Here is a 16,670-nt window from a genome sequence, read left to right as displayed (position 1 = left end):
TGCACTAAAGATGAAAACATGTTCATAAACCCTTAAAAAGTAAAAAGGAAGTCTGCAAACAAGGTCAACTTCTTGCCTGAAGGCTTTCACTGAGCTGTATGAATCATTGCATTGGTTATGCTGTTATAAACAGGATTTTAAAAAATCAATTAAGCCCTCTGTACTTTATGTTTGATGTCTCCCACCCAGGGTTATCTGTTTCAGGCTGTGTAAGTGGGTTAGGTAATGTGCTTCACCACACATAACATATTATTAGGAGCAAAGGCCACGTTGCTTCATTACACTGTATATTTGAATAAAAGGCAATAATTTGCCGTGCGAGTCTGTGATATTTGTCTGTAAGAAATGTACTTTGAGGGAAAAAAATGTTCCCCAGAATAAGATTAATGAATGCGGCGCATTAGTATAAAGACTTCCGTGTCAAACTTCTAAGAAAAGTATGAAAAGAGTCTTTTCATGTTTTGTTTTTTTTTGTTTTGTTTTGGGGCTTTTTCTGAAACAGGGTCTGTGCGGAAATCTTTAAGCTAATTTACTGATGCAGACAACAATGTGAGTGAGTTTAATTAACATTCCCTGCCTGCTCTCTACTGCAAATTGCAGCCCTTTTCTTTTTCCTTATCGGCTTTACTGTACTGTATATGCTGCATGACTAAGTCTGACATTATCTGCCAGGCGGGTTTATGTAACATTAGCTGTACAATATGCTGTAAACACAGCTGGCTCTATACGGCAAAACAGTGCCAAGCAAAGTGCAGACGGTAATTATCCTTCTTTTTTTATTTATTTATTTATTTAAGTTGGGAAATGTGTTTTGCTGGTTTCATTAGTATCTCAGCGAGACACGGAGGCAGTTTGTGAGATAGTGTCATCTGTTATAACAGACAGGTTTACCTTGCAGTAGACTGCTGATGAACTTTTGAGACATACTCCACAGCTCAACATAAAACAGATAAAACCTAGGGAAAAAAAGGACTGCGTAATTTTCTCTCTTTCACCGTACTTGTCTGTACTAGTTTCTCACTCACAATGGTTTTATTTTATCAGGCTGATGAATGTGCATTGTTTTCCTTCCGATCAGAATATTGCATTTTAAATAGCTTTATCCATGAAGAAGGCCACGTGATCTGTAGTATGCTGCCTAGAGCACCATTAACCTGATTTATTATCTAGACCAAAGAACCAAACGCACTGCTTGCGCTGTGCTGATTTTGGCTTTTTATACTGGACGATTATGAGAATTGATCGAACCGACGATGAATGAAACCACAAGTCTTGTTTTGTTTTGTGTTTTTGTTTTTTTTGTCTTACATGTGCAGTTTCCCCACTTCTGGCTTAGATTTGAGTGATAAATCGCAGCAAAAAAAATTTCTGGCACAACTTCACCTGCTTCCAAGGTGCATGGAGAGGATGAAAGAATTCACAAAGCAGGAACTCCAGCAACACTTGAGGAAGAAGAACAACTTTAATAATAGACCAACGCGTTTCGGCTTGTGGCCTTCATCAGGGTCATAGTAAAACATTGTAAAAATTGCTTAAATACAAGACAGGAAGCAGAAAAAAAAATTCAAATTAACCAGTCAAAACTTCATAGATAGGTCAGCTGACATATAATAGGTAGGTACTGGTTAATTGGCTAAGTCACGCCCAAGTAAATACCGGACTAGATCATTACTGATGAGGAGAAGGGGGTGACATAACCCCCATATGTCTGAAAATAACACATGCATGAAATGCATAAGGAGGAAGCTATAAATATACACACAGGTAAAAAAAAAAAAAAAAAGGGGGGGGGGGGGTCCTTTAATGGTAAAAGCACGTTTGAATTAGAAAACAAGATTACATCATCACATGGGAACACATTTGTTAAAAGATCCTTATTTATGTCTCTAAAATGTAAAATATTTAAAATTTAGACTTGAATTGTACACTTAAGATGAAATGTCTAAAGCGCTACTTCTTCTTTGGCTAAAATAATAAGATTAATTAAATAAATATTTAAGTAGTAAGAGTAATTTAACTGGTAAAAGAAAAAAAAAAAGGAGGTGTAGTTTTGAGTGATTAAATCCTAAGTGAACGTGTTTAAACCTCAGCTCTGATGCAGCGCAATCAAAGAAATTATGAAATTGTTCCATAAATTTACGTAAATATTCGGTAGATTTTGTTTGAGGCCAGATATGCGCAGCTACTTTTTGCCATTTGGCTCTAATGAGAACTGATGCTGAGGATTATACAGCTGTGAGTGAACAATGGCTTTTATTTGGTCTCACTGCAACTTTAGTTAGTACTAGAAATATTCTCCAAACCTTTGAGATCAAATTTCTTTCAAACCAGACTACATGAAAAGTGAATTTGATGGATTCAAGTTACCTGCTGTTTAGCAGGAAACCCTGTTATTAAGCACATGCCTATTAAGCTGCACTTAAAAAGCATTTGGTGATGTCTTTACAGCAACAGAAGAACTGGCATGCGTACACAACATTATAACAAAATGCCACCCAGTACAACAATATGCTTTAGTGTTGTGTCATTTAGAGCAATCAGCTGTCAAGTTTCTATTGATTCTCTCTGAAGACCAGTATCTTACTGGATGAACGGACCCCCCTCATACACACACTCACAACATCTCTTGCTTCGTATCCTCCCAGGAGTATAATCATCATTTTCAAAATCAAAGCAAACCAAGTGGTTCAAGAGTCTGTCACACTAAGGAGGCCACAGGGAAGGACTCAGGAGCAAATAATGCTATTATGATTCGTCAGTGACATAAACTAACTTGACAGGTTTATCCAATTGCCTGACATTCATAAACTGCTTGCTAAATCTTCACACAGGTTCATCAAATCCCAGCGCCGCTTTTGTTTGAGCTAACAATGGCAGCTCTGCTGTCTTTTCCATGGTTATTAAAAATCATCTGCCTTGGGTATTGTCATCCCTCAATAAACAAGCCCAAGAAGCAGAGGGACAAACACAACAACGTGTCATTGAGGTGAATTACTATTCTTTGCCTGGAAGGTCATCCTGTAAGCTTGTTTCTGGATCTTGATTAAAATGCCGTGTTCTGCCAGTTCCTTCTCGAGCTGTCAGAAATCAGCTTTCCTACTGTGACCGGAAAGCTGAAAAGTTGATAGATTCATTTAGTTTGTGCCATATGTGGGCATAAAATTAATTCTCACAAAGTTAACTATGTTATTAGAAGAAAAGGCTGGTGAAAATCACTCAATCCAGGAGTATGAAATTATTTTCATTTTTGGAGCGTTGTGATATGGAGGATGTAGAATTTGCTACAATGTGGGGCAGACATGTTATGGTGTAATGTAATCTATGTATATAATATATATATAGATATACACATATATACACACATATATACAGTGTTGAGGAGTAACGGAATATATGTACCACCATTACATATTTAAAATACAAAATATAAGTCACTGTTTTCCATTACAGTTACCGTTTTAAAAGGTGGTATTCAGAATACAGTTACTTTGTTGAAATGAATGGATTACACGGCGGTATTTTCCTGTTTCATAAGGTTATGAACTCTATATTTTTGGTGTCCACGCCAGTGGAAACCCAAACAAAAAATGCATTAAGAGGCTCTCATGTCTGTGTCTCAATCTTGCAGCCCATGTCACCTCTACTTGCGGCGTGAAGAAATATTTTTTAAAAATTATTCACAAAAATGATTTAATATGAAGGCAATAGGCAGAGTGTTACAGGCATCGCCCTAAAGAATGTAGCCTCATGGGCAGTGTAGTCCGTGCTGCTGGGAGAATGGACTGTCATACCCGTTATGTGTCTGTGAGCGTGAGGAGGGAGAAAAAGAGTCGAAAAGTAAGAGATGTCACCGACCAGAAACGGGAAGCATGTAAATATATATATACAAAGTTGACCCAGACAACAAAAGTAAAGCTAGTTTTCGGCTACGAGCCCGACACGAAACCCGACGTATTAGACAGAGGTCTCTTTACGGTTTTATGCCTTTATGGTTCGGAGCCGCGGATCTGTTTTATATTCGCACAGAATAGTTTTCTATATGAGATCGCTGCAAAAAGTGCAGCCTTACCTAATGTCCACCTACTGTTACTCATTTATATTAAGATTTAAAAATCTAGTTGGTATTGGTATGGCAAATAACCTTTAGTAAAAGTAATAAATCACACAGCAATAGTACATTCATGTAGTTGTAAAAAGCATGATAATATATTAAGTAATCCAAATTATTCATAATACGTTACTCTCATTGAGTAACGTAACAGAATACGTTACAAAATACATTTTGGGGCATGTATTCTGTAATCTGTAGTGGAATACATTTTAAAAGTAACCTTCCCAACACTGTATATATACATACATATATCAACAATACTACTGTATGATATACATAAGATAACTGCCTTTGTTATCCTACGTCAATTACTTTTGGCTTAAAGGAAGTCCAAGGGCCAGATTTGCTAAACAGGAAAAATAAACAGAGGTATTCTGATGACGGTGGAAAGTTGTTCAGGTTATCTGTTAGCAGTGCATTCATTTATAGATTTATAGACTGCAAAGCAGCCAGCTCATCGCAGTAATTACAGACGCAATCTACCAACAGCAGCTCAAATTAGTAGGGCAAAAATGAGCATCAAATACATATTAATTCTTCCTCTGCTGCCTCTTGTTGATTTCAGTTGCCCTGCTGTTTCCAGACAGAAACATATGCATAAAAGCTGCACTTACACTGCACTAATTTTGTTAGTACATTGCTCAGTTCCTCATACGCCCTCATCAGGTCTGCTCATTTCTGACCTGCTAATTTGAGCTGCTCTTTGTAGAATGCTGGTCATTACTGAAATGAACCGTCTGTTTGATTAGAAATTAGCACATTGTTCGTGGGTTTTTTTTAGACTGATTTGACCTGTTTATTAAATCTGGACTGGAAAACTGTCCGTTTACAAGACGAGGAGCTGACAGTTGTCACAGAAATAAGAATTTTATGCACTTAAAAATTGAATTAGTTCCCAGAATTGAAAAAAAAATGGAAACTTGATTCCTTAGAAAAACAAAGTACATCTTACTTAAGATAACAAAGTTAGGGAAACGTATTTATTGTGATAGTTACACGTGATTAAACGCACCCTTGATTCCCAAAGGTTGATGTCTCGTTATGACTTGGTCTGTTTTATGATAAATATGGTCATTATTTTTAATTATTTCTCTCTCTAGGGAAAGCCTACCCCCCAGAGTTCTACTATGATACCTACAACCCTCTGTGGCAGAACAGGCCGAGGGTCTATGGCTTCAAGCTACAGTGGACCCAGATGAACCCAAATGCTGTGGACCGTATTGTTGCCTACAGACTAGGCATCAGACAGGTAAGACTGCTATGAGGTGCCTGCTCATTTGCATTCCTATTGTTCAGTCTTCTATTCTCTGTGAGCTACTATCACAGCCAGAAGAGCCACGACACGAGTCTTAAAGTCATGAAATGTTGGCATCTGGTACAGTAACTTGTCACGGGTATTGGTCAGCCTCTTTCCAACCCTTCATACATAAATTAGAGTCATCCCACGCGACAGGCATGTAAAAGCCTTTCTTATTGCCAAATTAAACACGCGATGGAAGCTTTTGCACGGCGTGCTCGCACTTGCGTGTTGTACCCGATTGACAGAGCCAAACCTCATATCTGTCTTATTGTGCAGTTTTTCAGGACGTGAATGAGCCTCCGTGCGCCGAGCAGGAATCACTGAGAACCTGTCAGGGGCAGTCAGCTCAACATGGTCTGTGGTTTCCATGAATTGTTTCTGTTTTTGCTTTCCATCAGAAGAGTGAAAGGGGTGCCCACAGCTAGAAGTAGCGAGCATAGCTCCTATTTTTTGCTTTTTTTGTCTTCCTTTTTCCTGCCTCTCAAGTAAGCTCCACACATGACAGGCAGGCGGCATTGATGGATGGCGTGGTTACATTTTCTGTTTTGGCAATCAATGAGCACCTTCCACTCTCTGCTCTTCTTTCTCTGTCTTGTCCCCCACCCCCATGGCGATGCACATTTGATCTTGCCTTTTTTCTCTTTTTTTTAATTTAGAGCAGCAGGTGCAGCAACACACTCAGAAACATTTTGAAATGTCGAACTTGCCGCAGAATTTCACGTCGCCTTTGCAGCGTGGAGGCGCATCTGCAACCATGTTAAAAACAAACAAAAAAATAATTTCTTTTTAAGATGAAGAAATGTGGCGCATGCTTCAGTGAAATCCGTCTAATTTCTGCTCCGAATTAGGGAGCACACCCTGACAGTTGTGTTTGTAATGAATAATATAATTTAGTGTTTGTCTCGCTCTACACCCTCAAGGAATTGACGCTTGAGAACACATTTCAAACCTGTTATGTTTGTGTAGCGCAGTGATTTTTCTGTCAACTATCTCAGTTGGTCTGTTTGGTAATAAATTATGTCGTGCTTGCCGAGCTCGTGTACTTGCCAGGGATTAGTCTGAAAACCTGCCAAGAATATACATTTGCTTTTCCTATTTTCAGCTGGTCCTGTGCACAGATTGTAATGTCTGCATCTGTGCTAGAATGGACCGAATGCAATTTTAAAATCACATTAGCATTTCAATCTAATGTGCATTTCTTTATTTAAGAAGAACAAGTGAGAGAGCATCACCACCCAAGTCTGTTTTAGAAGAAGATCTGTGTTTGGGCGAATTAATTTCTTGCCTTGATATCTCCAAAGGCCACACTGGGGGCCATTATCTGCTTGCTCCGAGGTAAAACGGCCAATCTTCCATTGTCTTAGATGAGAATCAGAGTCAGAGAATCTTTACTGAAGGGAAAATTCTGACTTTTTTTCTGTGGCATTTGCCATATAGTGTACTATCTATGGTCTTTACCTTTGCTAGTGATTTAGGATGATAATAACATTTCTTTATTGCCTTGTGGTGAAGAAAAGTTGAAATCCAGAAGAGGCAGAGGCAGCATGCAAAGAGGAAATGAAAAAGAAGTGAGGAGGAGGAGTGGCTCTTTTTCTAAATTGGAAAAAAAGAAAGAAAGATACCTTTTGAAAAAAGGGAAAAAATGGTGCAGTAAAGAAAGCATCGGCACATGGACTACACCGCTTCATTCTATTTATAGAACCAGCAGCAGCTCCCCTGCCATTCCTTGAGAATCATTATCATTTTCTCTCAGTTTTGAATTAATACTTGAGAACTGGTAGACCTTATGCCTCTGTAATGGACTGCTCCGTCTTATCGCCCAGTGCCCTCATGAGAGACGGTCCGACTGAAGGGGAGGGAAATGGAAATGACTCTCAAGCTGAAAGGCATGCACTGGTCAGAATCACAAAACACAAATCGCTGCACCTGTCAAGGAACCAGTGTTATATCTGCCTTGTTTTGATACTCTTGCGGCTTCAAGCCCTTCTAGTCTGTCCAGAACCTTGATTGCCTGTTTCCATTCCTAAGATAACTTTTTTTTTCAGCTCATATATTGCCATCTTGCGGCTCCCTTTTTTCCCTTTTCTGCCTCTACTCCTCCTTTTTTTTTTTTTTTTTTACATCTTTTTCAATTGATCTGACAAGTCAGATTGTGCAAGCAGATCAATAGAAGTCATACTAACTACATGCAAGTAATCTGCAGTAGATCAGCTTGTCTAACGTCACGCCAGCAGTTGGTTATTCTGGAGTTTGTCTTCAAGTCTATTGGTATTGCTTTGATCAGCTTTATTTTTATTTTAAGTTCCTATAAATCCCCTCCTGAACCGCAGCCACAGTGAAATGAAATTAAATCAATACGGCTCTCTACGTCTGTGGGGAAAATGTGGAGATTGAAAGCTAATGGGATGTAAACAGAAGCCTTAATTGAGTGCAAATGTGTGGATTCAGTGAACATTAATGGGAATCAAAACAATGGGGCTGAATCCATAAGCCTGTAAGTATTGCATGTGTCAAAGTGTCTGAAAAGTTGAATGTTTTTCTGGGGGGTTTTTTCAGTCAGCATTTAGAGTTTGATTTGATTTGCATATTTAAGCACTGTTGGTTTTTAATAAGGGGGGGGGGGGACCTTTATAAAGCAGCTCTAGCCAAGACCAATATTAAAAGCCACACACACACACACACACACACACACACACACACACACACACACACACACACACACACAGAAATGTGTATATTTAATTTTATTCAGTATTATACAATCACCTGAACATAAGCAAATAATGCCACGGGCATTTGTGAACAACAGATACATGAAATATTTCATTTTTGGTGCTTACTGGTTAAATCGGGTATTAAAAATACAATTTTTAATATTTATATTTAAATGTATAAATTTCTGAGCAAACTGGATGAACACCAAGTCTCATATTCATGTTTTAGCCAAAGCTTTTGAACATAATAAACATCTGATCTATTTCCAAAAATTCATTAAAAATCACTTTTAAATAATTGTTTCTATGTATGTATGTATGTATGTATGGATGGATGGATGGATATCGTTATCAGAACTTGGCTGCAGTTCAGGGCCAAACATAAAAGCCTATTTAGTCTTTACTTCATCACCAGTGGACATGTGCAAATTACTACAGCAGCATAATGCATGCATTACATAATACAGTTTTACATAACGTTACGTGAAAAAGAGCATTTTCACACTCATTCACACGAGGATTCAATAACTTGCAAACACCCTTTTAGCAGCAGCAACTTAAGTAGTCAGTTTCTGATTGATCAGTTTCTCACATCATTATGATATATCACAATAGCAAATATCCTCACCATATTATCATTTATTTTAGCGGATTGAAACACACATACAGGCTGACACTGTGTAATTTATGGCAGATAACTGTCATGCCTTTTGTGCTTAAGGGGAAAGCTACAAATTTTCAAAGCATAGGTAAAGGCTAGAGCGCTCTCTGCAATTACCGCAGAGAGACAACGGACTCTATTTACCTACACCTAATGGTGATGAAAACTTGCACGCCATAATTGCGGCTCATCCAGCCTCTAAGTAATTACTTAATTGGTATTGTTCCCTCACATGCACACTGACTCAATGCCGTCACACCTTCATTCATTCGATCTCTGTCTCCCTCCGCTAATGGTGCACTTCTTTCTATGGTACGGTCACTAATTGTGATGCAGACGCGATCACTCGTCTTTGTGCCCTGTTAATCTGATAATCAAGGATAAAATGTACCCTCCTTCACTCGCCCCTCACCAGCAAATCTAGCTTTGCTGCTTTGTGTTTCAGAGGCGTTGCATTATATCAGAAAGCATAAAAGGAATTAAAGTTTGTGCGATACCTGAACTAAGTCGGCCAGGAGTTTGCCTGTTTGCTGCGCATTATTGAAAGAGAAGATAGAAAAATCGTGCCAATTCAAGGTCCCTTTATAAAGAGATGGCAAAAAAAAAAAAAATTGCAGAACATCATGATAGAAATTCTTTAAAGGAATCAGACAGACAGTCAGAGCACAACTGTACTTACAAAATGCCCATAAAACCTACAATAATGATTCTTCTGCTAATAGAAACATGTGTCTGCTGCTTCTTAATAGCAGTCTTTTAGTTCTGACCCTGGGAGCTGCTGCGAAAGTAAATATGGTTAATGAGCATCTCACCGTCATCAGCTTACAAAAGAAATTTGTTTTTGTTGTGCAGCTTGGATCGTGCAGATTGGTGACTCGTACAGATGCCTATAGGCGGTCTTAATTGGCAAATGAGATGGAACATTATGCAGTCGTGTTAAAGGACTACGTAGTTGTGGTCACACTTGGAGGAAAATGAGAGAATGTGTTTTCTTTGCATGGCACATACTCTCCTTATTTGGTAAATCTGCATACAGAACCTATATATAGCTGATAGTGAAGATGCATCACATGAGATCACATTAGAGACCCTGTGATCTGTTATTGGTACAGTATTGAGAACAGCTCTTTGAAAAGTGTGAACAGTTCAGAGACAAGAACCTAAATGATCTTTATTTACAGACTAGCATTCATGCATGGGAGGACTTTAGATGAAGCAAATGGTGCATGAAAGCAAAAGGTAAGGTCTGTAAAATGAGCTAACAGTCAGAACAAATGGAACAAACAAGGAAAATACGGGAAAAAGAAACCCAAAGCTGGTCCAACTGCTTGGCTGTGGGAGGTAACAAAGAAAGAGGAGTCTGTCAAGTATACCATATACTGCATCATATTGATGCTGATTGCTCAGATGTGGAGCAGAAAGGTGGAAAAATAGAACAAAGGGTGAAGGGGAACATACCAATCCTCAACAGCAGCAGGAACATTTTGCTATTTGAAAATCTGTTGGTTATAAACAGAACTAGCAAATAGTCTAATATCCCAAACCTCATGCGGTTCTTCTTCTAACACAGATGGGGCTCCAGCGCTGGTGGGAGCAGGAGATCCCAGTGGATGGAACGATCAACAAAGGAGAGCTCATGACGCATAACCTGACTGAGCTGATAAAGCCCGAGTCTTACGAGGTGCGCCTCACGCCCATCACGCGTTTCGGCGAGGGGGACTCCGCCATCCGTATCGTCACCTACAGCGGTAAGCGCTACATACTTTTTCTATTGTTTCGGTGTTTTCACAGCCAGCAAACAGATAAAAACAAGGTAAAGGAGACAAGAGATTTTAACTCCCGCTGAAGTTTGTGCTTACGGCGTACGTTCATCGCTAACGATGATATCAAAAGTTCGCCGTAGCATCAGCAGTCATTACAAAGATCCGATGATGAGTTATTTTGCATATCGTACGAGGAAAGAGCGAGTAAAAAAAAAAGTGAACTGACTGAAGTAATTTGAATTGCATGTAACACATTCAGTCATCTGTAGACAGCTCGGATTCAGCCGGCTTTGCTTCTTTTCTCGTTTGAGCCAAATGGATGCTGATCAACTGACTAATCCCTTCTTAGTGACCTTCATTGCTTGAGTCAGCTCTCCTCTGTACCGGGGCAAAGGCTGACTTGTTGTGTCTGTGCTTGAGAGATCATCATGACATTGAAGCTTCAGATGACTCAAGCATGTAGCCTGGGTAACAAGACCAAACAGAGCTGGTCAGAGATGAGTCATGCTTTGCTGCCTTCGCTCGGTTCCCCCCTCCCAAAACAATGCAATTTTCTGTCTTTTGTCTTTGTCGGAGGATCTGATTAGTCCCCTGGATTGTTTCTCATACAATAAATGACATCACATCACATTGTAAATGTTTTGAAAGGTTCTTGGCCTCACCATACCTGACATGGACCCTGACATGAAAAGCATAAAAATCTTACTGTACATTTGCCCAGACTCGGTGGCCAGATAGAACAGTAATAATTTTATTTGATTTATTTCATATAGACAAAAGTAATAATAATAATAATTATGTAGCAATTTTCTAAAACAAGCCAAGTGCTTTACAAATACTCCGATTTTATAGAGAAAACCGCAATAATTACCCATTTTTTGGAAGAGCTCGGCAGCACTGGTAATGATTTAATACGCAACAGGGAAACACACAACAAAACCAGTCGCAGGGAGGGGCGCCGTCTGCCCAGAGCGTGCCGGGTTCCAAAGGAAGTGGAGGCAGTTTGTAACAACACACAGAGAGCAGATCGGTGCGGCCAGTAATTGCAGATCGCCACAGTGCTAACGTTGCTCCAGAGAAAGCGTGAAGTTACCTGAAGAGAAGGGACAGCAAGGGGAAAAAAGCAAGAGCTATAGGAGAGAGAGAGAAAAAAGGTTGAAAAATTGTAGCTAAATAAATAAATACATCTGGTCATACTGACCTCGTCCTCCCTGGGGCCGCCTGTTCTGAGTCCAGGTTGAATTTGTTATAAAAACCCAACTGGCAGAATTTTTTTCAAAGGTTTCCAAGAATGTCATGCTGACTGAAATGGCCACCTTTTACTGCCACCACTAAAATGCATCTAGGATTTATTTCTGATGCATCAAAATGTAGTTTAGAGTTGCACTCGAGAGTTTTTAACCCTTTAAAGCCGGTTGGAGCAGGCACGCTCCATTTTGCGTAACTATTTTTAAATCCAGGTAGCTCTGCAACCACGTAAGCTAGCGCAATAATTTTTTTTGCATATGAAACTGGAGGAGTTGTACTTACATCTTATGCCATCAGCTTGTCCCAGGTTTCGGTTTCCTTCCACATATAGCTTTGCAAAAATTGCATAATAAGCAACAAAAACATAATATTCCAGAAACACGCTTTGCCGATCCGATCAGCTGTTTGTAACACTTCCTACGTCCATCAGCGTGAACTATCGCATTTCCGCCATGACCTACCTAAAACCGGAAGTGACGTCATTTTTGCGGAAATGTAGTTTTTTACCATCAGGGCCTCATGAGCCTATACTGGTGTTTTTAAAAGTTATGCTTGACTTTATGACTTTCTGTGTTGTTTCTGGGATGCTTAGGACTCATATTGCACTGCTGGAAAGAGTTTATTTTGATGCATATGCTGCTTTTTTGCAAATTTGCATTATAATATTTATTTTCGTTTTTCCTGCAGTATATAAAAATTGGTGTATTTCAAAAATAAAAATATGAAGACACTCAAAATAAATGTCCTGTGGTGGGAAACTATTTTGTGCAACTTTTTTGTATTTACAGTTTTGAGGGATAAGCCTCTTAAATTTCTCTAATTAGAAATATATGTTAAAAAAACAAAAATGATTTTCATTTTTTTGGTAGTTTATTGCACTTTTTTGCAATTTATGTAATTACTATGCATTTAATGCAGACATATTATTAAAATTTGGGCTATAATGGTTGTATTGATGTATATCAACTTGAAATGTTCCCAAAAATGGCACTATGGGATGTAAAAATATAATATAAGCTCTGGCGGACTTGGTTCTATGGTAGGTCTTAAAGGGTTAAAACAGGAGCAGTAACATCTGGATCGCCGACCCGTTGATTATTGCTGGTTTTTTTAAATCTCCTATTTACATTTCTGATTCAGATGAAACAAAATCGTCACTCGTTGTTATCTCCAGACTGAAAAGGACTCAAAATAGACTGTATTTCTAAGTATATCTCATCCATAGAGCTCAAGGTTGTTCATTTTGACCTTATAGCCTTGCGACGGTTCTCAGGTGGGCATCTCAGACAGTAGCCTTGGATTTAAGGAGATAAAGCAATAATAACAAATGAGGTTAAACTGAGGTTGAATCAGAAGAGTCTCTCTGATAAAAGTACAGCAGCCAAAAATAGCAGCCAGAAGGACATCACAAGGATTTTGTGTACTGCGACCATTGAGAATACATCAAAACGCACTGTATTTCTTTACAGAACGAAATAGCAGGTTGCAAACAGAGATAGATTCTCCAGCTTGTGGGATGGCATGCTGGCAAAAACAATACAAAGACTACAGTAGTATCCACAGTTGGCCCAGCAGTACCAGTGAACAGATGCACAGGTACTTGAGATGTACATCTTCAGAAACTAAGTGACTGACTGTTTTCTGTCTATCACTGACTACCAAGTTCTTCCGGAGTGGTGCTGCTGCAGTTGTGAATAATTCAGTTTCACTGCAGCTCATCATGGCTTCTGCAAAGAGAATTGGGAAAAAGGAGAGAAATGAGAGAGGCAGATAAACTTTCTCCGCTGTTATTTTTGTAGTAGTTTGTGATACTGCGCGGTCGCGGTCAAACCTTGAATTGAATTCAGTGGAGTTGAATCCAAATGAATCGAGTCGAAGCGAAGTGATGGGAATTGAGGCTAATTAAGGCAGGGAGTAGCACAGAAGGAGTGATGGAGGCAGCCAAGTTGGGACTGGGAAGAAAAGGGAGATACAGGGGAACAAAGTAATAAAAGAAGCAGAAGGAGAAAAAAGATAGAAAGAGGAGAGCCAATGCTGACGTGCAAATCGCCTGCCCAGCGAGAGCCTGGACTAATTATCACTCTAGGGCTGCTCTGTTCTCCCACACACAGCATAACGCCACGGTAGCAGGCTAATGTAGGGCTGAACCGTATCCACTCTGCTCTGAGACTGATGTGTGAAATACAGCCCAGGACCATCTCCATTATCACTTCAGTTTCATTCTCACTGGGGAACATGGACCTGTGGGGCATCTGTGTATGCGCTGTAGCACAAAGGCTTTATGGGTTTGGAAATTTACAGTGAATGGAAAAAAAAGTTATAAAAGTTCTTCTATTTATCGCTATGTAATCACTATGTTTAAGTCCTGTCTTTGGTATATAAATCTAAGGTAGCATTTTCATGGCAGTCCTGCATTTGCTATTGTCCTGATTCAAAGACATGTCCAAGATTTGACTGTTTGGGAAGCTCCCAAAGGGTCCAAGCACAAATAAGGTTTACTAACCCAAATTAATCAATTTAATGACTTTTGCATTTTTATTAATTTTAACTGGATTAATTTGTGGCAAGCAATGTTGCTTCACCATAAGGAGGCTGCGGGATTGAATAAACCTTTAGCCCTGGCTCTTCCAGTCTTAATTTGTGCATAGACTCAGCAGACACTTTGGTAATTGCATTCATTTATTCATTTATTTGAGTATTTGCATAAATGGGAAGTTGAACAGCAACCGATAAACGTGTTTGCCTTGCACGGTGGGATAGTCTCTTCCTCCTTGTGATCCTAAAATGAAAGAAATTGCAAAAAATGAAGAAAACCTACAGAAAAAACACGGCTTTGTCTCTTTGTTAGCTGTTAGCTCGAACATTTCTGCCCTGTGTTAAATTGCAACATAAGTCCTCCATTAGAGGAAGTTTTTTCCATCATTGCCCAAAAGGCCGAGCAATCATCCTGTACCACATAAAGTCGATGGTAGCAGCTTTTCTGTGACTTGGCACGAAAACACAAAAGCGGTTACAGTGTCCCCAGTTGCAAGATGAAAAATGGCTATGTCACCAAACTCTGAAGATGCTCTTTTAAATTTTGCTGCAGTGACAAACTCAGCATCTGTTTGGTGTTCCTCATAACGCTCCCCTCCCACTATGTCTCTCTTTCTCTCTGGTTTCCTCCAATACACAGGATTTAATGTCTAAGCCTCCAGTCAACCATCTCAGTGTCACAGTAAAACACTGCTGCTGTTTCTTAATATTCGATTTTTATGCACCTTGCAGTGACATATACAACACCTCTCCTTAAGGCAAAACTCCCTAAGTCTTATATGAAATTCAGTTTCTTGCTGTAAGTGGGGTGTTTCTGTTTGACCAGCGGTGACTCAGTGTTAAAGCTGTCCCAGGTTCTGTCTCTTTGTGTTGCTGTGAAGCAGTAGCGGTTTTAGATACGGGCGACACGGGCAGTTGCCCGGGGCGGCATCGTGGTGGGGGGCGGCATCACGGGCATCGGTAAAAAAAAAAAAAATTGCTTGTACTCATGCTGCCCCGACATCATGCGAGCCCATATTGGGAATGGCATAGGCACCGATCGATTTTCTATCGCCCATGGGAGTAAGGGCGCCCTCCGTTTGCGAGGTGCGCCTGCTGCTTGCGGCACAGGGAGGAGAGGGCGGGGCGACGGGGGATTCTCTGGCTGGCTGGAGCAGCAAAAATTACCAACTCTCAAAATAAAACAAAAATAAAAACAAACAACAAACACGAAAACACCAGACATCATGATACAGACTTATAATTTGCACCGATGTTTTTTCAAATTCTATACACGAAAAGTTCGGTGCGCCTGCTCGCTGCTGAAGTCAAAGTAAACTTTATTGTCATCTCCGCTACATACAGTCCAGTATATAGAGAGACGAGACGACGAGGCTCCAGTTACAGCAGTGCAAGAAAACAAACAATAAATATTTAAGAGTAAAAAAAATAAATATACACTTTAGGACTCGGGGTAAAGGGATCAATAACAATTTAAAAGGTATATTTTATATTTTGTTTATTTAAAGTCTCACACACAACCCATTTTTAAAGTTTAAAAAAAGAGAAAAGAAGAGGAGTGTAGCGACTTCCACAGTCGCTAGAGGCCGGGGATGGAGCCTGCCTATTTGCCTGACGCGCTGTCAACTTTACGCAGTAATGCCAGAGGTGGAATTGCTTGCTTGTTTATTAAAGTGCTTGAAAAGTTTACAGAGCAATGTGATCGGCTCGCGATTCAAACTCTTAAAACATCACAGGCTCTAATTCAACAAGGGGAAACTCGTTGTGCTGCGGTCAACAAAAACTATGCTACCCAGCCCTCCTCTCTGTCAAAATCAAACCAGTGAAAGACAGACTGACAACGCCCTCTTAAAGTCACCGCTAGCACCCACGTGACTCCCGTTACACATCACCATAGCAACCAAACAAATAAAAATCCAGTGATCCTTAAAATTCAATACATTTAATTATGGCTCCTACAAGGAGAAACGAGCAAAAGACACAGGTAAGCAGATGTGTCATTGGATAATGGCAGGTCATGTATCCTAAAACATTAAGAATCAGAATACTTTCTTAATCCCTAAGGATAAGGCGCCGGGGGGGGGGCGCCAGAGGGGGTGTTCGCCCAGGGCGCCTAACAGGCTAGGACCGCCACTGCTGTGAAGCATGCTTTAACCTGAGAATTCAGATTATATTTGATCTATTTATTTTTTAAGCTACCAAAAACTTTCAGCACATAGCTTCTGAGGGTTGGTACTATCTTCCTTGATCATTTTTTGATCATATAATCATGTTCATGACCAATCAGATACAGAACGTGTTACAGCGCAGTCCTTGGCTACAGCTATAGCTTTGTAGT

The 16,670-nt window shown here is 39.7% G+C and overlaps 1 protein-coding gene across 9 annotated transcripts in view; it reads left to right on the top strand.

Moving 5' to 3' along the window:
* LOC146501387 (MAM domain-containing glycosylphosphatidylinositol anchor protein 2) overlaps window positions 1-16,670 on the top strand; it is a 221,727-nt gene that overhangs the window by 169,420 nt on the left and 35,637 nt on the right. For all 9 annotated transcript variants that reach the window (XR_014869519.1, XR_014869520.1, XM_085133641.1 and 6 more), the window contains 2 exons: window positions 5,212-5,360; window positions 10,357-10,534. Coding sequence is in view for 7 of the 9 variants with exons in the window: in XM_085133641.1 (XP_084989767.1) it covers window positions 5,212-5,360; window positions 10,357-10,534 (327 nt within the window). In the remaining 2 variants the exon portion in view is untranslated. The remainder of the gene's footprint in view (window positions 1-5,211; window positions 5,361-10,356; window positions 10,535-16,670) is intronic.

Source organism: Neolamprologus multifasciatus, chromosome 15 (genome assembly GCF_963576455.1).
Source record: "Neolamprologus multifasciatus chromosome 15, fNeoMul1.2, whole genome shotgun sequence".
In the NCBI taxonomy this organism is placed as follows: Eukaryota; Metazoa; Chordata; class Actinopteri; order Cichliformes; family Cichlidae; genus Neolamprologus; species Neolamprologus multifasciatus.
This window is presented reverse-complemented; position numbering and strand designations above follow the sequence as displayed.